General features: G+C 37.8%; 1 protein-coding gene across 7 annotated transcripts in view; it reads left to right on the top strand.

Annotated features, from left to right (window-relative positions):
* Positions 1–18,688, top strand: part of LOC149541179 (RNI-like superfamily protein) — a 277,715-nt gene extending 259,027 nt beyond the window's left edge. For 3 of the 7 annotated variants that reach the window (XM_089802186.1, XM_089802184.1, XM_089802182.1), the window contains 6 exons: positions 17,092–17,178; positions 17,269–17,341; positions 17,531–17,598; positions 17,703–17,780; positions 17,889–17,994; positions 18,132–18,688. In XM_089802186.1, the coding sequence (XP_089658312.1) occupies positions 17,092–17,178; positions 17,269–17,341; positions 17,531–17,598; positions 17,703–17,780; positions 17,889–17,994; positions 18,132–18,197 (478 nt within the window). In that variant the 3' untranslated portion in view covers positions 18,198–18,688. The remainder of the gene's footprint in view (positions 1–17,091; positions 17,179–17,268; positions 17,342–17,530; positions 17,599–17,702; positions 17,781–17,888; positions 17,995–18,131) is intronic. The other 4 variants (XM_089802183.1, XM_089802185.1, XR_016356490.1 and 1 more) reach the window with 3 other exon arrangements.
* Positions 18,689–21,993: the final 3,305 nt, after the last annotated feature.

Below are 21,993 nucleotides of genomic sequence, written 5' to 3'. Positions count from 1 at the left end.
ATCTGTGATCTTGGTAAAAAAAAAAGGATGGGATGATGTGCATGTGTGTGGACTACCGCACGTTGAACAAAAATAAATAAAGAACAAATATCCCATTCCAAGGATAGATGAGTTGTTGGATGAATTGCACGGCGTGGTCTATTTTTCAAAAATAGATCCCCCATTCCGGATACCATCAAATCTGCATGAGGGAGGAAGATGTGGAGAAGACGGCTTTCCCTTGTCACTATGGACATGAGTTTCTGGTCATGCCATTCGGATTGACCAATGCACTTGCCACATTTCAATCATGCATGAGTCGCATCTTCAACAAACAATTGCGTAAGTACTTATTGGTATTCTTTGATGATCTTATTTATAGCAGGACATGGGAAGAGCACCTGAAGCATCTGAATGAAGTCCTAAGTATCATGGAGGAACAGTATTGGTATTCTTTGATGATCTTATTCATAGCAGGACATGGGAAGAGCACCTGAAGCATCTGAATGAAGTCCTAAGTATCATGGAGGAACAGTCTTTGTTCGCCAAGCAGTCCAAATATGAATTTGGTATGATAGATATATTGTACCTGGGGCATGTTGTCAATAAATATGGGGTTCAAGTGCATCAGGAGAAGATTCAGGCTATTCTCGATTGGCCTCCCCCAAAATCACTCACGGATTTGTGAGGATTTTTCGAACTGTGTAGTTACTACAGGAGGTTCGTTAAAGGATTATCTCAGCTTAGCGCGCCCTTAATGGATTTGACAAAGAAGGGGTCCTTCCAGTGGAATGAAAAGGCACAACTTACCTTTGAGAAGTTGAAAGAGGCCATGAGCATTTGTCCCGTACTTGCACTAGATTTCACCTGACCGTTCATTTTGTAGTGTGACGCATCCGGAGAAGGCATTGGAGCAGTACTGATGCAAGATAGACACCCCATCGCTTATGAGAGTAGGAAACTTATGCCAACAGAATGCCTATATTCCATCTACGACAAAGAAATGTTGGCCATTGTTCATGCATTAACCAAGTTCCGGCAATATCTATTAGGTGCCAAGTTTGTCATTTGTACGGATCACAATAGTTTGAGATATTTTCTGGAGCAACGGGACTTGAACGAATGGCAACAAAAATGGGTAAGAAAGGTTCAAGCTTTTGCTTTTGACATTGAATATGTGAAAGGGAAAAACAATATGGTTGCAGATGCCTTGTCCCAGAAACCCACCATCTGCTCACCAGATCAGATTTCAGCTGACTGGAAGGCACATCTGTTAGTGGAATATTCCAAAAATACATTTTCCTATGAAATAATGGATGGCCACACCTACAATGATCGGTACAAAGTGGTGGATGACATCATCTACTATAAAAATTGGAAAAACTAAAGTAGAAAATCTTGAAGGAAGTACACAACTCACCCCTAGCTGGACACCCAAGTTTCCTCAAAACTTACAGAAGTCTTCGGGAGAAGTTTTCATGGAAAGGACTTAAAGGAGACGTGTTGCAGTATGTAAGAGAGTGTACAGTCTGTCAGCAGAACAAGTCCGAACATACTCTACTTGTTGGGCTGCTACAACCTTTGCCAATTCTTGAATGTAAGTTGGAAAGTATATCGATGGATTTCATAACAAGGCTTCCCAAGGTGAACGGAAAGGATTGTATTTCCGTGGTGGTTGACAAATTGACAAAGTATGCACATTTCTTCGCCATCCCCTCTGACCTTTAGGCCACACAATTTGCCGATTTGTTCTGTAGAGAAGTCTTTCGTCTGCACGGGTTACCCCTAAACATCGGAAAACATCGTCAGTGATCGAGATGGACGATTCATCAGTATCTTCTAGATAGAACTGTTTCAGATGGTAGGAATAGAACTATCGCCAAGTACAAGTTACCACCCACAAACAGACAGACAAACAGAGATTGTGAACAAACGGCTCAAAGGCTACCTTCGAAACTAATTCTTGGCACAACAGTGAGTGTGGGTAAAATGGATCCATCTGGGAGAATATTGCTACAATACCACATACCACATGTCCATCGGAATGACACCCTTCAAAGCTCTGTACGGGTACGAACTCTTTTCCTTCATTGAGATAGTTCTAGGCGACAGTCACGCACCAAGGGCGAGGGACTGGCTTTAGGAGGGACAAGACATTTTGAGATGCTTGAAGTAAAATCTACAGAGGGCACAAAATCAATAGAAGATATACGCCAATAGATACAGAATAGAGAAAAGTTTCGAAGTGGGGGATTTGGTCTATCTCTGGCTCCAGCCATATGGACAATCTTCACTGAAGGAAAGGGGAAAAGAGAAACTGAAACCTCGACTCTATGGCCCCTATTGTGTAACTCGCTGCATTGGTGAAGTTACCTATGAGCCAGAACTTCCGAAGGGTAGCCGTATTCATAATGTCTTCCACGTCTCTTCTCTGAAGAAAGTCATAGGGCAAAACATCACGGTTGCTACCGACCTTCCGCCACTCAATGAAGAAGGAAAGCTCATTTTGGAACCAGCTGAGATTCTCGAAGTATGTGAGAGGGCCCTACAGAACCGCACTGTGAAGGAATACTTGGTACGCTGGTGACACCTGCCATTGGACGATGTGACGTGGGAGGGCGAGCACATTCTCCAACACTCGATGTTGCATTTTCTTAAGGACAAGCAAAATTTGGGACGGGAGGACTGTAATGTTCCTGTTATAAAATAAATAATAAATCAAGTTTTTGCAACAGGCCGATTGATTTAATGTATCTCAGACCCATTTTTATTTTTGTTTCCATAGTTTGTGTCACCATCGGCTATTCTTGTACACCCTTGGAAAGTTTCCTGACAGGTATTTAAGCACGGCTAGTAGGTAGTTTGTAGGCATGCTTTTTGGATTATTTTCTTTGTATTGTGAATTCCTGTTGGGGTTTTGGATTGTTCGCCATTTCGGAAGTGAAAGATCTTCCCTATTTGGCTCGTGCGGTTTCGGTGGGATTCAACCCTCACCCTATTTCGTTGTTGCATGTAATACTTTGCTTGGATCTGGCAAATTGAAGCATTATCTTTTGGCAATTACTCCTCACATTCAAGTGTCTATTATTCTGTGGATTTCATCAACATTTTTTGTGTTTGTGTATGAACAAGATTGTGTTTTGTATCGGTCTCAGATACCTAACTGTGTGTTCTCCTGCTGCTCATTCCTCACCCGTACGACCCTCATCCATCCATCCGTTCACCCTCATTATCTAATTTTCATTGTACGGCAGGTGTATTTTGTCTACCGTACGACCTTCTGACTCAGTTGTACAGCTTTTATACCCACCATACCACCCCTTGTTTCCCTGTACCACCTGCACAATACATCGTTCTGTCTCCATTACGGCATCCATCCTCACTTTACGGCCTAACAATCTCCACCGTACGGCCTAACAATCTTTCACCATACGGCTAATTGGTCTGCACCATATGGCTACCCAATTGCCAGCGTAAGACTTGCAATTGTCCACCATATGGCCACTTTATCTCTAGCCATACGGCCTCCTACAATCATTCGCACTTCTCTCCTCAGCCCACATTGCCATATGACCCCAGTTCTAGTGTATCCATACTCCATTGTTTCACACACGACAGAGATCATGGACCCTATTTTTGTTATTGTTGCATCAGGAACATTACAGATTGGGTTGCTTCACCTTACTCAAAGAAGCCCGAAGGAGAGGTTATGGTACGGATAATCTTTGATAATAGTTTTTTTGTGAAGGCTAAGGAGATTAAGGAGGTAACTTAAGAATCAAAATATTATATTTTTAGTTAATTCAAGTTTCATTATTAATTCATAACTTACTATGATATTAACTAATTTATATTTTTCAAATTTCAAATGTAGATGTCTATGCCCCTGATTAGAGTCTTGCGCATATGTGATGGGCAGCAATCCCCATTGGGAGGTCTTTATGGGGCCATGGATAAGGCCAAAGAGGCTATTCAAAATTACTATCATGCGAACAAACTCAGATTTGACCCCATTTGGGAAATAATTGATAGGAGGTGGAACAATATGCTCCATCAACCCATTCATGCAGCAGACTACTTCCTGAACCCTAAATTCAAGTACTAAGATTGTCCTTGGGATTTTGCTATGAGTTCATTTTACTTTACTTTTTAAGGTTTTGTAGTAAGACTTGATATCATTTTCTATTTGTTTTAGGGTTGATGATTCCTACTTAGATCCTAACGGAGAGGTCATGGAAGGTCTCTCTAAATGCATTGAGAGAATGACATCCAATGAAGCAGAGAGAGACCTTGTTGTGACCGAACAACAAGTCTATGTGGAATCGAGGGGTAATTTGTTCTCTTTATGCTAGCAAAGAGAGCAAGAGCCTACTCAAGCATTAGGTAAAGCATCAAACTTTTAAAACTTTCGCAAATTGATAAGTTGTGTTTGCTGATTATCTTTTTTCATTGCTTTATAACTTATTATATTTTGTTTTGTAGATGGTTGGTGAGCAAGCTAGAGTGCCAATACCCCAATTTAAAGGAAATTTTCTCTCAAAGTCCTATGCTAACCTTGCAGCGCATCCCATTGTAAGTGCAGTTGAAGCTTATTTGAGTCCATCCACACAAAGAAAAGAAACAAAATGACTTAAAGACGGCTTAATGACCTTGTTTATGTGCACTATAATCTTAAGTTGTGCATAAAAAGGGCACAGAGTTCAGCACTACCTGATCCACTTGATCTAGAAAAGATGGATCCTTATTCTGATTGGACGAGACAGGAGCCAGGTCTATTGTTTTCAGCGGATAAGGTCACTGATTTGGAGAGGCAGGCCATGGAGGGAGGTGTTGGAACAAATTTTCATTTCACAATGGATGACATTGAGGATGATAACGATGATGATTCAAACTCAGAGGAGGCATTACCAATGCCACATATAGGAGATACATCCTCTTCTAGGACGCCAAGCCAAGTAGTAGGGACGCCAAGCAAGGAGGCACAACCTTAGACTTCACAGACACGCAACTCATGCCCAATCCCAGTGTGGGGCACTTCTTCAAGGACTAGACCCCCTCGCTTTCCTATTAGTACAACTGGAAATAGGAAGATGTGATTGTATTGATGTATTTAGTATTTACTTCCAGTTTGACAGATTGAAACTATTTACTATTTTGCTTCCCACCATTAGCATTTTGCATGAGAATGTGATTTTGTACCCACTGTGCATTTATATATATTTAAACTCTGCTTGTTTCTTTTGTGTTCTCTTTAATTAACTTATTAGATGCATCTTCTCATTAAATTTTGCAAAAAAAATGTATTTTTAATTAAATTTCAGTGCTTTTTTAAGGTTACCAAGTTTTTCGAAGTTTTTTTTTTTTTTTTTTAATGGTTGAGTATTTCCTAATTAAACTTTTGGGGGGCTTGGCAAGTTGTTGCCGAGTCCTAGCTTTCCAACTATGCATTTGAGTACTTGAGAGGTATGCTTGGGGTCATGCCCCTACCTACTTCATAGTAGATGATGTAGAGATTGCATCAGTCCAATGGCACAGAGCACTATTGTTTGACTGGACTGAATGCTGATGCTTCCTGTATGGAGGAGTATCTGTGATGAGCGGAGTCATTAAGGACTCTTGGTATTTGGTATTGAATAGTGTCTTTAGACAGTTGAGCTAGTTAAAGACTTGGAGCAGTGAATTGACTTAATGAGGTCTTTGTCATTGATGTCAATGGGGGAGAAGAGTGCATGAAAAACATCTCCTAAGTGGGTATGGGGGAGAAGAATGTCCCAAGTGTGTATGTGGGAGAAGAGTGCACAAAAAATCTCTATTTTATTAGGGAGATTTAGAAGGATTCATGAATATCTCTATGGGGGAGATATACAACATGAAGATACAGAACAAAACAATGTTGAAGAGGATTTTCAAATTTGTTTGATGAAGAGGATTTGAAAAAATGAGAACAGCAACAACAGAGTACTATTTGGTATTCTTAGAACTTAAATGTTTTCTATCTATGTTGCCCTCAATTACAAAGGGGGAGATTGTTAGCATGAATGCTGATGGTATTCCTCAGGGGAGTATCCTACGCACTAGAGAGTATTGACATGTTGCATTCATGATTGTGTTTGTCATTGATGTCAACATAGCAGTAAATCTGTAAAGACTGGTAGAGTAGCAGACAAAGATCGTACTTGTATGAACAAAGTTTTGATGTACAAGTGAAGTGTGTTTAAGGACAAGTTGGACCTATAAGAATTTGCCTTAGGGAAAAATTCACCCAAGACCAAGGAACTCAAACATAAGCACAACAATAGACCAAAGAGAGTATGATTAGAATGATGATATATTCATTCAATATGGATTTAAAGTTCACTAGGAGTGCCTGTATATAAAGGCCTCTAGAAAGCTTCTAGAATGCATAGAAGTCAGCAACATGATAAGTCATACAACCAGACACATGTCCACCAGATATGGGTTATCGTCCATTAATCACGGAAGTAAGTGCGATAATAAGAGGATAAGCCTACAATGGTGTAGCACGCAAAATAATGTTGTAGCTAACATGTGCTAAAATGGGAGTACGAATAATTTTGTTGTCTACATGACAACTCAGTTAATGATGCAAAGTCCAGTGTTGTAGACACCATGCGCTGAATTAGAGTTGCATACTTCTGTGTTGTCAACATGACAACTCATAAAGGTGCACAAACTCCTAAGTGTTTCACAAAATAAATAATAAAATAATGCATTAACCTAAGTAAACTTAAGTAAAGTGTAAATAGTAAATACTTATTTACACCAACACCCCCCCTTAAGTGCAACTTAGGGAAATGCACTTAAGCTTATGAAAACTAGAATGAAATGCAAGATGGGTCCTAGCTACTAGGCCATGTTAGGTACCCATGTACATAATGAAATGCAATCTCTCATAAAGCGGAGAAAGAGGGAAAACCTCATGGAAAAAACCCTCCCCCAAAAAGAGAGATGAAAAAATAAGATGCATGGATGGATGGAGTAATCAAGACCCCCCATTATGACATACATCAAGTATATACAATAGTGAAGCATGAGAAGAAGAAAACCTCATAAGAGGAAAAAGTCCCCCCACAAGAAAGAAGAGGAAGAGAGACAAGGTAGTCCCCCCACCCCAAAATGAAGAATGCGGACCAGTGATTGCTGCTCCGAAGAAGAAGCTGGTCCATGAGTGTTGAATGATGTTCCTCCCCTTTGGAAGAAACAATGGCAAAGGTACAATCCCAAAGATGTATGGTGGCCCTAAAACCTATTCAAGTGTCCCTGTATCAATGCTGATGGTCGCCCTTCCAACATTGTTGAAAAGAACGAATGCAGATTTGGCAAGGATGTAGGTAGAACCTGTGTCAAGGAACCATTTGTCTCCTCAACTGATAAAGAGACCTCCTCCAACTATTGTACATAAAGATCCACAATCACATCAACCTATAAAGATCGATCATATAGAGAATGGACATGAGGGTCAGAGTGAGCCCTCGCAACAACTGTGGAAGGATCATCTTCATCAAAGAGATGTAAATTATCAAGGATGTCTCCCAAGTCTGCTATGTGTGACTCTATGAACTAACTTGCAATGTCTTCCATTTAGTCATCCCTTATTGCTGGAGCTGGAAGACAAGGTGTACCCTGCTGTGCTAGACCTATCACTGTGGCAATATATGCATGTAGACTATACTGATGTCATGACCTCTCGCTACAATTGTCGATAGAACCTTACGTATCTAAATTTGTTGAAGCACTATTGCTGGTGTCACTATCAGTTTCCACAATGTATGAAGTGCAGAGAGGATTAGAGGATAAGCTGGGTGAACTTTCCTCAAAATGTACATCCTTCTCCACAAAGATCTCATGTGTCTCAGGATCCAGAAGCTTGTATACCTTCACACCATCTTCATATTCGATGAAAGTACAAGGTCGAGGTGGTGGTGCCTTGCATCCCTTGGAAGATATGTTTGCCCATGCTAGACAACCGAAGACTGAAGTGTGTCACAACTGGTTTTCTACCTTACCATGCCTCAAAAGGAGTCTTGCCATCTAAGGCAAGACGAGGAGACCTATTAAGTATGTGATTGGCACTTTTGATTGCTTCGACTTCAAGTGATGGATCTAGAGACTTGGCTTGTATCATGCCACTTGCCATGGACTTAAGAGTTCGGATTCTCAATGCTGCAACATTTGTCTTGTGCAGACTGAATGCTGGTGGATTCTGAAGATCAATACCCTCAAGTTTGCAAAAGTCTTTAAGTCTTTTGTTCACATATTTTCTTTCATTGTCCATCCATAGAACTTTGATGGCTTTCCTTGATTTATGTTCAACATGAGTCTTGAAGGCTAGAAACTTATCCAACACTTCATTCTTGTGATGAAGAAAGTAGACCCAAGTGTACTGTGAAAAGTCATCAATGAAGGTAAGTATGTAGCGACCCTAGCTGACTAATGCTATTGCAAAAGGACCTGCTAGTACCATGTGAACCAAGTGAAGAACAACTGGTGCTCTTGAAGACTTCCCTTTATGTAACTTCTCTTCTAGATGTATATCCACTGAACCTGTTGAACATTCACCTATGGAAAAGTTGATTGGTAGACCTTTGACCATTTTGTTTGAGCAAAGTTGCTAAAGATAGTGGAAGGTAAGATGACCAAACCACTCATGCCATAATTGGATTTGTGAATTGGATTGAGTCAAAAAGGTTTGTGAAGGAGACTTGGGCATTAAGTGGGAGAAAGAATACAACCTTGTGTCATGATTAACTTTCCCCACTGCAACCAATGAGTCATCTTTTAGACTGTGCACCTTTACTGAGTCAGGAAGGAACTCAACTTTATGATTATCTCCAAGGTGAGTGATTTGGTAAATTGAGAGAAGATTAAAACTAAGGTTTGGAAAATAAAGAACATCTTTGAATTCTCCATTTTCCATCTCCACATTTCCTTTCCCTTCAACTTCCATTTTTGTATCATCTCCCACAAAAATGTGCGGTACCTTAGACTGCTTCAATGAAGAAAAATCTCCTTTTGAAGAACCCATATGATATGAGGCACTTGTGTCAAGAATCCATTCCTTTGAAGAACTTGAATTTGCCATGAGTGCTTGTCCTTTGCCCTTTGAGTCTAAAGAAAATCCTTTCTCCTTATAAGCATTAGGCAGTGGAACATTATGTTTCTTTATGATAGTCGTCAACTCATCAATCTTTTTATGATAACACTCATGTTCTTCATGACCCAATTTCTTACAATAAGCACATATTTTCTTGTCCTTATTAGTGTCCCCCTTCTTGTTTGAATTCGACGAAGACTTGCCTTGTTGATTTGATTGTGGTATTGTCTTTTTTGCATCCTCTGATTTGTTATTCTTCCATTTCTTATTCTTACCGTTTCCTTTATTTAAAGATTGACCAGCTGAATTTTGAGAACCCTCATTATTTGCTACCAATGCCTTAGACTTTGGTGAATTGAGAATCCCCATTGATTTCAACCTTTTTTCTTCTTTATCCAACAGTGCAACATAATGATCAAAAGAGACTTTCTGATAGGCAGACCCTAATGTAGTCTTTGATGTGTTATAAGTAGAAACAAATGTGGAGTACTCAGATGGCAGCTTATTATAAATGAGATAGATTAACTTGTTATCTTTAATAGGACTCCCACAATCATCTAGTTTCGTTCTTAATTCATTCACCTTTATGGTAAAATCCTGTATGGAATCAAATGCCTTAGGATCTAAGGAGACAAGCTCATCTTCAATTTTGAAAACATCTTCCTCAGACACTTTACCATATAGGTTTTGGAGGGTATCCCAAACTTCCTTGGATGTACTAGACTTCTGAATTTGATATATGATCTTGTCTTCAACCCCCAAACAAACATCACCTAGGGCTTTCCTATCCATTGTTTGCTAATCAATGATTTCATTGGCAGATACTTGATCACCTATTGGTTTAGGAAGGGTACCATCTACATATTGAGAAACTCCTTTCTGCATTAAGTGACACCACATTTGAATGGACCATGTAGCATAGTTATGTGGCTTTTAATAACCTCCTTATGGAGTTCAAAACTAGAACATTACAATGTATCTCAAATATACAACAATTCTGAAGATATATCAACGCATTACAATGCAGAAAAGGACCTAATTCTAAAAGTGACACTTTTGTCCACACAACTCTATAATTTGATTGCAGATCTCGAAAGTAGACGAAAAATAACACACTTTCAAAAAAAATGGAACTTGTTTTTGTGTCCAAATGAGCCCATACAGAGCATTTGAAGTTGCAAAATGCAAGATTGAACAGGTACAGTTGCCTAAAGACGCAATTTCTAACAAATCTGTGCACCAAAACTAGAAAAGAGCCGCACCACTGAAAAGTTTAGGAAATTCTACCCAAAATAAAAAAAATCGCACTTGATTTAGAGTTCAAATGACTAAGATATGGCCTCTCAAAGTTGGACTGCAAAATCAGAAATCAATTTGGAGAGGGTTGCATCAGCAAAAGACGAGGTTAAATTTGATGGTCATACGACCGTCATAATAGTTCTATTTTGCCTCTGGATGACGGTCAGATGACCATCAAATTTAGGCTCGCGAACTTAATGACATTAGTGTACCTGAGCCCTATGATGATGTCAACGTGACATCAGGATAATGTCAACACTATACGGATTGTATGAAACCTTATAGACGATGATGACAAGTCCATGTACGGATCCGAGCTGGCAGTACGACGTCCACGTGGATCTACTGACGTGGATTTTGTTGACATGTCGGTTTATGTAGGCAGTACAGTCACCTACTGAGGGGGTGGATGATGTAGCGAGGGCTTGTTGTATGTGGCTGCATGGCAGAATTTTGAGCCGATGCATGGCAAACTCGCGGAGTGGGGTCGAATAGCAGCGGTGCCGGTTTTAAGGTTCTAGTGGAAGGATTGTCACTGTGAATGTGATTATCGTTGTCGAAAACGTGGGGTTTAGTCCCACATTGAGTGGGATAACAACTCCAAGGCGATTTAAAAGCAATGCACCCAGTATGTTCAACAACGAAGCCGCTAGGCTTGTCCTTAGCTAGTGAGAGTTATCATCGGGTTCTCGATGCGGATCGTCGGGAAATGAAAAATGTGTTCACCGGATTTGTGTTGAAGCTCGCTGGTTTGAACAGAGTTAGCCGAAAATTTGGTGCAGCTTGTCCGTGGAAAATTGACTGTGTCCGTTGATTAATAAATATTCCTCCTTGTAGGGCTAGGGTGTCAGTGCCTGGATCTACAAAAAAATTCTTTGCAGGGGCCTATAGGGCCGAATTTTTTTTCTGAAAATACCCACAAATTCAAAAATGCAGAGACTAAATTAAAATTCAAATCTGAAAATAAATGCACAGATCGAATAGACGACCATACCCAAATTGCAAATCAGTGCCTCTAGGTGCCGGTTTGTTAAAAACTTTTTGCCTCACGATCGACTTTAGCCCAGTATAATTTATAGCCTATTTTCACCGAATTGATGTTTCGGATGCAATGGTGAGGTCCGATTTGGCTCTAGACACTCAATTTCTGCAGATTCTCTGGATTTTGGTCGAGGTGTTGAAGCATGAATGGTCTTGAACAGCTATGTGAAGAGAATGTCCCCGAGCTCTGATACCATGTAAGAATTTGCCTTAGGGAAAAATTCACCCAAGACCAAGGAACTCAAACACAAGCACAACAGTAGACCAAAGAGAATATGATTAGAATGATGATATATTCATTCAATATGGATTGAAAGTACACTAGGAGTGCCTATATATAAAAGCCTCTGGAAAGCTTCTAGAATGCATAGAAGTCAGCAACATGATAAGTCATATAACTAGGCACATGTCCACCAAATATCGGTTATCCTCCATTAAGCACGGGAGTAAGTGCGATGATGAGAGGATAAGCCTACAATGTTGTAGCACGCAAAATAATGTTGCAGACAACATGTGCTAAAATGGGAGTGCGAATAACTGTGTTGTCTACATGATAACTCAGTTAATGATGCAAAATCCAGTGTTGTAGACACCATGTGTTGAATTAGAGTTGCGTACTCCAGTGTTGTCAACATGACAACTCATAAGAGTATGAAAACTCCTAAGTGTCTCACATAGATAAATAATAAAATAATGCAATATAATAAAACAATGCATTAACCTAAGTAAACTTAAGTAAAGTGTAAATAGTAAATACTTATTATTTACACCAACAGGACCTTGTCTTGATGATGAGGTTAAATGCACAGAGTCTAAGTCGAAGATGTATGGAAGCTATAAGTGATTTATAGAGAGCAACGCAGAGGCAGAGTGCATGGAAAGCAGTTATTGATGATCCTATTATATCCTCTAGTAGAGATATAATCTGGTGATGCACAGTTAGCCAATAACCGAGGACAATTTGATGGTGACGTTAGCGAGTGCGCAAGTCCTAAAGTCACACGTGTGAAATTTTGTATATACCTTGAACCAATAGTGCTATTGTAATGCAAATTAATTAATTATCTTATTATAATCAATTAGGAAAGCCTCAATGCCAACTCAAGGAATTATTTTGAAGACAGGGTATAAAGGAAAGATGTTTTCCTTGTTTGTTAAATGTAATTGAGTGTATGTTCTGTGCGAAGTGCAAAAAGGAGCAGAGTGCTTGGTGATTGCAAGTAAGCGATCTAAGGGATTGTTGTATGCGAGATTTGTGATCTGGTTACAAGATTAGAAGGAGCAGAGGTTTGGTTGATAGGATAGAGAAAGAGGAAGGAAGTACAATTCAATTCTATTATTCTGCAAGGAATAATACAAAGATTATTTGGACAGTGGGCTCATTGGTCTTGCCCTTGGAGCTGTTTGGACAATGGATCCATCTGCCTTCCACAACTCCTAACAGGGTTGACACAACTCTTGATAGGGTTGAAATCTCCTAACGAAGATTCAACGTCTCCTAACAAGGACTGATATGTATTGAATGTTGTTGTAGACTCCTAACAGGGTCCATCCTCGAACAAGGAATATTTATATTAGTACATCATCTTGTGGGTATCATCCCCACTAGGGTTTTCCCTCTAATCAAGGGTTTCCCTATTTAACATATTTGGTGTTATTGTGCATGCGTATCTTGTTGTGGTTTCTGATTATATTGTTTACATTGTTAAGTTTCATTAAGGTTGATAATTGTGATAATAGTTGGATAACTTATTAACACCCCCCCCCTCAGCGATATTGGTGGACTATACATTCTATACATTCTAACAATGCACACACACACACACACACACACACATTTTATATTATCTAACCATTACAATATAGTTCTAATTCCCAATTTATTTTCTTCCTAAGAAGAGGTTATGATCAGATGCTTAGTTCCAGAGGGAGTGCTTCCTAGTGCTCTAATTATTTAGAACAACTCCTCACTGTATTTCCTCTTTTCAAGACCTTATGGATAATCAATATTGACGTATCCATCCTTCCTAGAAGAGATTTCCCTTGTTCTAGACCTTATGGATAACTCGTTGAATATATCCATCCTGTCATATGCATATGATGTAGCCCTTTCAATGTACTGACCTTTCAGAGATGTTTAATCCCCACTTTGCTTCAATTTGACACTTTGCTAAGGAATCTCTCTAATGAAGCCCTTGAGAGGATGTTAGAACTCTGATGCAGAGGGTCTAGGGTTCTCGCACTTATCTTCTCCTAGTCAGAGTTTAGCCCTTAGAACCATCCAATGGTTCCTTCCTTCTATGTCCTCTCCACCGACCTTGGCCTCCAAGACCCTTAATTCAACTTGCCTCCTAGGTATAGTTGGGTTGGTCCAAGAACAAATCCAACTTATTTAGGAGCTAGTCCTACTAGCCCTTTCTTACCTTGTTCCTTCCCCTAGAAACCCAAACCCTTTCTTAGGATCTTTCCCACACAATTCTTAGGTCCTTCCTTATGCATAAGATACCTTCCATATCCATTTCAGACCTTTCAAACACTTTTGGCCATGTTAGCAATCACTTTGCTATCACCACACACAAGTAGGGCTAATTTGGCCTAATTTGTATTAGGTCTATTTTCACTGTTTTGGTCAATTGCTGCAAATTCTTCCACACAATCCTAAGGAAGACCATATGGTTCTGAAAACTATCACTTAGCACTTCAAGAATCCAAAATTTCAGAGCTTCAAATCACCCACAACCCTAATTGCTCTTAGGCCCTAGTTTCTAGGCTAGTTTTTAGGCCTCTGGACCAGTCACAGCAAAATGCATCCTAGAGGTCTTCAAACTTCACAAGAACTCCTGCAACCACTCCATCCTTTAAAGGGACTCACTAGGGCTCTGAACCATGCCATTGAGTTGGTCATATTGGATCATGGGTGCTCTTTCCAAACAAATCTTCTCACTGTCCTGGCTCACCTACTCCAAGTAGTCAGCCTAGGGCATCGCTCCAAGATTAGAAGATCAGTTGCATAAACAAAAATGGAAAGAAAAACACTATGTACAGGACCTAACCTAGCATTCCACCAAGTTTCATTCATTTTCAACCGTGGATGCTTAGGTTAGAGCCATTTTAATGGCTACAACTCTACAAATGGAGATTGTAGACCCAGACACCTAAAATACAGTATAACTTTTCAATCCCTCAACTTCAGAATGAACTTGAATATGCAAAAGAAAGCTAAAACAAAACTCTACATTCCCATGAAGTCAGATTGTGCAATTCAATCCGTACGCCACCGTACAAGAGTGCAAAACAGTGTAAATGCAAAGGAAAACTCAGAGAAACACCCACACAGGTTGTTCACACGTGTGATCTGCAACTGAACTTCATTTTAACCTCCAAAAATCTTCATCCCATGCTGAAATACCCTAGCATGGGTTGTTATAACCGCCCATTTCTTCATTAGCAACTTCTTGCAAAAAGTTGCAAAGTGTTGCTTGAGCAACTTTTAGCATTTCTTTCCTTTTGAGTGTTTTAGGTAAGTGGGTGTTCCTAGAGCTATCCTAGGACCCTAGTTAGGACCCTTAGGAGACCATGTACCCTAGTTGCTCAAACTTAGCAACTTTTGACTGACTTGACAACATTTTGGCAACATTTTGTCCCTATGAGCAACTTTTGCCCTTACAAGCATATTAGGACCAGCTTGGACCCAATGACCATTGGATCTTATTACACACATCCTAAGACTCCTAGCTAACTCTAAACAACACCTAGCCAATCATCAAGCCAAAAAGGGAGGTGCCCTGCACCAACCTCTGCCTTAATTCCTAAAGGATTTTGTACTGTAGGAAATTTTACTATCCTTTTGCAATAGTAGAGGCCTTCTGCAAATTGAAACTCTTCTGTAGTCCATATATTGAATTCCTTCCCAAGAACCTTTATATAATTCTGTTTTCCTTATATTGATAATATATACAGATTCAAAATTTCAGAGACTCAAATTATTCTTCACAGTTCAATATATACTCTCAGAATATAAGTCTATAGGATCTGCCTGGTATTTAATAATGATGATTCCTGATTTCCAAGTGGAAGAATCTTTCTTGTTGTTGTCTTTATCTGCACAATTATTTCTTCTCTTGGACGACAGTAACAAGATGACAATAATTGAGTGGTGTTTTCGATCTGCTGACTGCATAATCCTTGTCTTTTCCCTGAGAATGCATTTGCACTAGGATCTGAAATGTGTTCACATGTCTTCTCTGCTGTGTTGTGCTCTAATGACTGTTTATGGTTGGAGTGATGGCTGCGATTATAATCTGGTGAGAACTGGCTTTATTTGCATCCCTGTTTGCATGACAAATTATATATTGTCTTCTACCTAGTTTTCTTTCTGACGTGGCTTTGTTGACTTTGTTTATTGGCTACCAATGAATATGGATTTTTCTACTCTTTCCTGGACTGCCATCGATACTCATCCTGATTTTCTTTGCTTATCGGTTTGTGATTTGCTCAGACTGAAATAATGTATCCAACTGGATGTTTCAATACTGAGTCAAGGTTTAAGTCGAATACTCCTGATGCGATGATTCTTCACTGGCTTGAGACGATGTAATAGTTTTTCTTATGGTGAGTAGGAGGATGAATAATGGTCCCCATTTCTTCTGCATTCCTAATCATATATATGTGATGGTATAGTATGGAGAGGTCATGACCAGTAACTTGATTGCAACTTTTCCAAACATAGGCTATTTCCTTCCTTAGTTATATTTGATATTTTTAATTTGTATTTGCTTTGTTCAATTATAAGTGTTATCATTATTTTGTACCAAATATTATTGTTGGCTAATAATCATTAATTATTTAATAATAAATATATAATGACAAATAATAATTATTTAATTAATAGTGTTGATTGAAAATAAGTTAATAAATGATAATTATTAATTGATTAAAATAAATATCCCAATATTTGATATGAAATGCCCTCTTTTGATTTTTTGAGATTTTGATACTTGACTAATAATCATACTAATAATTTTTTATAGGTGTTAATTAACAAGTAGCATTTAGGATAATGGAAAGATGAAAACTTATTGGTATCAGGGTACATAATCAACCGAGGATCATCACAACCTACCTTATTCATTCTAGAGATTAATAGAGTTTCTTTGTTTAATTCATCTACCATTTCTATGAAGAACCAAAATTAGATACACTAGAATGTCGAATTATAGTTGCATGCAGCATGATCACAGGGATGATCTTCCTATCGAGCTTTTATTGGCAGATTTAGGGATCATTCTCGATGATGATGAATTCTTATATGCCAAAATTATTTTCCCCATTTCATTGTTCCTCTTCCACTGATGTTCTCCAGTTCTTGCATAGGACAACACAATTTAGCTGAAAATGGGATTGCTTTGTCCCATTTCTTGATTTTCAATCTTCTAAATCTCAGTATGTCAACATTAGATGTCCCTAAAAAATTGTCATTAGTAATGCTAGGCTTTATCCCATACATTCAAATAGGCTATCGTATTCTGAATAGAACATTAGCACCTTAAAACATCAATACTTTCTATTGCTTTTATTGTAATATATATTTGCTAAATAGTTTTCTGTGTTTCTGTGATGGTTTCAAGGATCTCTCATGTATTATCTTCTTGGCCCAGGTGTGTGAAGCTGACTGATGCTGGTTTGATGCAGCTGTTACACAATTGTCGAAGCATTGAGGAACTGAACCTCTATGCTGATTCAAGGTTGACTGATGTCCTACAACTTGTCAATATGATTAGATTGTTATCCTTGGTTTTAATAATTTTTTATTTTATTACAATCCCCTCTTGCAGTTTTACTGATAAATCCTATGAGAAGATATCAAATCTTAGTGAATTAAGGATCTTGGACCTCTGTGGTGCTCAGGTATCTTGCTTTTCTTATTACTTATTTGAATATTATATATGTTGCTGAGGTTTGCATGGAAATCACTTTTCTATATTTGTTCACATCTTGATTGATTGGTATAATATTTTAGCAGAATTTTGCATCTGTTCAGAAGTCACATATATTAAACTCAATATTTAAATATATCTGTGTTTTGTATTGCGTTAGTACCTGTCCGATCAAGGTCTTCTATCAATAGCCAAATGCAGGAAGCTGGTATCACTAAATTTAACATGGTAATGCTGTAAAACATTTGTATAATCTGTAATCTCTTTCTCTGGAGTGTCAGTGGTTGAAATTTTATTTGCTAGTGCTTGAAATATTTTGAGGCTAACTATAGTTGCCACAGGTGTGTTGGTGTTACAGATGTTGGTGTTGAATCAGTTGCTCAGAATTGCCCATACCTTGAGTTTCTTAGGTACAGCTATAGCAGAAACAGCTAAATTTTTATTGAAAGATGCCTTTTTATTCCCTTAAAACTAAAAAGGCTGATATATAATTACATTTTTGCTTTTCCATTTCATAGCTTGTTTGGAATTTTGGGAGTAACTGATTCAAGCCTGGAAACTCTTTCCAAGTTCTGCTCAGATAAACTGACAACATTGGATGTCAATGGTTGTGTTAACATAAAGGTATTTGACTGCACATTAGGAATTATCCTTTTGGTATGTTTGAGTTCAATTTTTCTTGCTAACATGTTTTCTTACATTAAGAAGTTGTTTGTAATGGTTACAAATGATCTTACACTGATTTCCTCTATTTTATGCAGAGGCGGTCGAAAAGTGAACTTTTGGAGCTTTTTCCCAAGCTTGTTTGTTTCAAAGTACATAGCTAATCATTATCAAGCATTGCTCTTAGAGATGCCCTCTTAATACAATTGCTTTGCAAAGTATACCTCTATATCGTTGCTTCATTGCTTATGAGACATTTTATTTGCCTATTCATAAGTCTACTTTCAATATCTTGAAACTTAAAACTTATTAGATGGGAGGGTGCTCGTCAGCTTCCTTTTGGATTTTCTAAGAGAAGTTGTTGCTCTTGATAGGATTCTATGCTCAGTGTAGAAACCTTAAAACTTGATGCTGGACAAAACACTGGTAAACTTAGGAAATGAGAATTATGAATGTCTCATGCCACTTAAGACTGCTGGAGAACAAGGCAGGCTAGTTAGAGAAGTGTATTTAAGGAAAATTATGTTTTGTGTTGTTCGCATTATTGCTCGGTTGTTTTATTAGTGAGAATCTTGACAGTGGTGGATCAAAGTCTATGTAAATTACTTTGTTTGGTTATCAAGAGGCAGCAAGTAGAGCTAAGCTAAATTGGTTTGATGAAGGTGCTAGAGGTTCTAAGTATTTTTGTAGCATCTTGAAAGCAAAACAGAGTAGAGAAAATTTGGCCTAATTATTGTTGGTGCCTCTTAGATTAAATGATTTATGCCATCATAAAAAATGCTTTTGAAAGTTCTTACCAAGATCTTTTTATCTCTACAGATTCTGATCAGAGCTTTTGGGTTAGAGATTTCTTTAAAGTAAACTATTTTTAGAAAGGTCACTGAAAAAGATGCCAATGAAATTAGTTAAAAACTGGGTAACGAAGAGATTAGTAGAACAATTAAGTCTTTCAAAATACTACCAAGGTTGCACAGGGACCAGAGTACTTGGGTACGACTATTTTTCAAAATAGGGGATGGGGTGCTTGGGTACATCATATAAAAAAAAAATCTTAATATTTTATAGAAAATCTGAAAATATGAGACATGATAATGGGTTTTCAAAATAAAGCTGTGATAAAGTTTATAGATTTAATGTATTGTTTTTAGTTTCAGCTTTGCAATATGTTTGTTATAATAAAATATGCTAAATGTTTAGTATCTAGATGCATATTAGAGAAGGCAAACTTTAAACATGAACAAGAATATCATAACTCATATAACAATGACATATTGCAAATTATTAACTTCTTACTTCAAAAGTGATGAAGTTTACTATTAATTAGTATTGTATCAAAGTTTCTGATTACATATCGAATTAAGCTTGATAAACAACAAACTTATATGCAAACAAAAAACAGAAACAAAATTCAAAAACCTGAATTAAGTTCCTTAGTATTGGTACCCAAGTATGTGTACCAGTATCCAATATGTGTCCCAAGGGTATTGGTACACTAGTACCTGTGCAACATAGAAAACAGTAAAATCCCGTGGCATTGTTGATGCTTATAGCTTCAGTCGAACAAACCTATTATGTGTTCTTTATATATATATATATATATATATATATATATATATATATATATATATATATATATATATATATATATATATATATATATATATATATATGTTTAAATTTGTTATTATATTATTTATGATTAATGAATAGACATGTCTATTCATGACCTTTTCTCAATATAAATCTAAGAGGATGTTGCATTTGAAACACACATACCAAAAACATGACAGTGCTTAGTACATTTGCATTGATCCTTGAAAAATAACATGGTATTAGAGCCACACTACAAATGTATAGAGACTCACAAGGTAAAAAAAAATGACTCCATCAAGCATTGAATGGAATTTGTATCTACCAATGTTAATAAGTATAAAAAATATATAGAGATCATTACTGGTAGATAGGCGTGGACTTGAGAGGGGGATTTAATGATAATATATACTAATATTTGACATTCAAAAAATTCTTGAAAGACATGGTAGAAAAGGCAATCTTCAATTGGTTTGAACCATCAGAGCTATGTAAGCACGGTAAGTGTTAATTATACAAATCTTAGGGAAAGATGTTGCATATTCATCTGGCAAATAAAAAGCATGCAAAGACCTTGGAATAGAGCACATGCACCTATAGAGATAAAAACATTGAATTGAAAACTATTTTTTTCATATCCTCATATATAAGGCACGAGTCAAAGGACTTAGTCAAGGATTGGAGGAAGTTTGAAATCTTCAAGATTTGTAGCAGGAGACATCTCAGGCGGTTGGTGTATGAAGGGTGACTGATGAAAAGTACAGTCAAAATCGTGTTGGTTGATATTCACATACCAATAATTGAAAGTCAGATAGGAGCACGATCTTCAATGCGAATATTGCCAAAAATGTGACCTTGGGAATAGTGTACATCCATGACAGCATGAGGGGGGACCTACCACTATGCATGATATGTAAAGATAGATAGTCGAATATTGAACCTAAGCATCAGACAAGGATTTGAAAGAAAGTCAACAAACCAAAAATCGTGCAATCAATGAAGCAAATATAAATAAGGATCGTACCTTGCAGAGTAAAAGGACAATTGTGAAACACCACCATCAATAACCTAAAAATGGTAGATCATAGGAAAAATAAAATAAATCTGATGAGATGTAATATGAAAGACATAAATCAATCAAACAAAGAGATGAGGAAAATATAATGTGGAGTTCGAACACATAAGGATCGACGGAGAATGTGCCACAAATATAAAATCATCTTCTTATACCCTATTATAACGTTGCCACCATGGAAGGCCCATTAAAGCATCGTGCGTGACTTTGAAAGTGGAATGATTTACACATACATATGTTTACAAGTGGGTCCTATGAAAGGAAGTTTGTAAAATCAAACAAAAACATTTGAGAAAACAAGCATCAAGTGGACTATTGCTTGCGGGTCCATTGGAAAGGTAAGCATTAGTTTCCAATTCATACTTGGCACACATAATAATGTTGACTCCATTTATATCGATTACTAAGAAACATAGATAGATAGATTGATAGATTGATGATTTTTAACATCCATGAGGCTAAGAATAGCCTATGGGACAACCTTCCTGTTACAAGCTAGAGTTGTCATTGTACCAAAAGATCGACCTATTAATGCCCAATATAACCACTAGACTTATACAACATAGGAGGTGGTTAAGCCATGTCACGAATCCCAAAGGGGAAGGTTGGCAGTTAGTCCAACAATTCCCCCCTCAGCATTACCTGAGGAGATTCGAACCTATGACCAAGCTTTGATACCACTTGTTACAAGCTAGAGTTGTCATTTTCAAAAGATTGACCTGTTAGTGCCCAATACAACTACTAGACTTACACAACATAGGAGGCAGTTAAGCCATGTCACAAATTCCGAAGGGGAAGGCTAGGGGTTAGTTCAACACTTCTAACTAAACCAACTTTAGTAATTTAGTTCTTTTTTTGTGCAAGCTAATGATGATTCCACCGAACTTCTCACTATTCTCTTCGTTGCATAAGTTGTGCCGAGAGCAGCTAGATATAATATTCACATATTTGAACGTGATGTTCTTGTACGCATCACATTCTAACATGAAGTGTTGTTTAGTTTCCACCTTCCTAGAGTTGCAAAATGTGCAAATTCTCTCTTCCCATGACTCTTTTGGCCTCTTCCATCGGCTGGTCTCACATCTGAGTTGATGAGAGTTGGTTTTGAGCTGTGCAATGAGACTTTTACCTCTCCAAGATATGTTGGCCTCTATGTATGCTTTTTGGAGTTGATCACATGTGGGGTTGAACTGGCTGATAAATAAGCTTTTTTCCTTCCAAATCCATTACCCCATATTTTCTTATAGAATTTCTCCATAACAAAGAGCTTTATTTATTTATTATTTGTGGGACAC

This window comes from Cupressus sempervirens, chromosome 9 (assembly GCF_028749045.1).
Source record: "Cupressus sempervirens isolate cs-2001-9-10 chromosome 9, ASM2874904v1, whole genome shotgun sequence".
Lineage (NCBI taxonomy): Eukaryota > Viridiplantae > Streptophyta > Pinopsida > Cupressales > Cupressaceae > Cupressus > Cupressus sempervirens.
The sequence above is the reverse complement of the archived record's forward strand: the minus strand, read 5'-3'. Positions and strand labels throughout refer to the sequence as shown.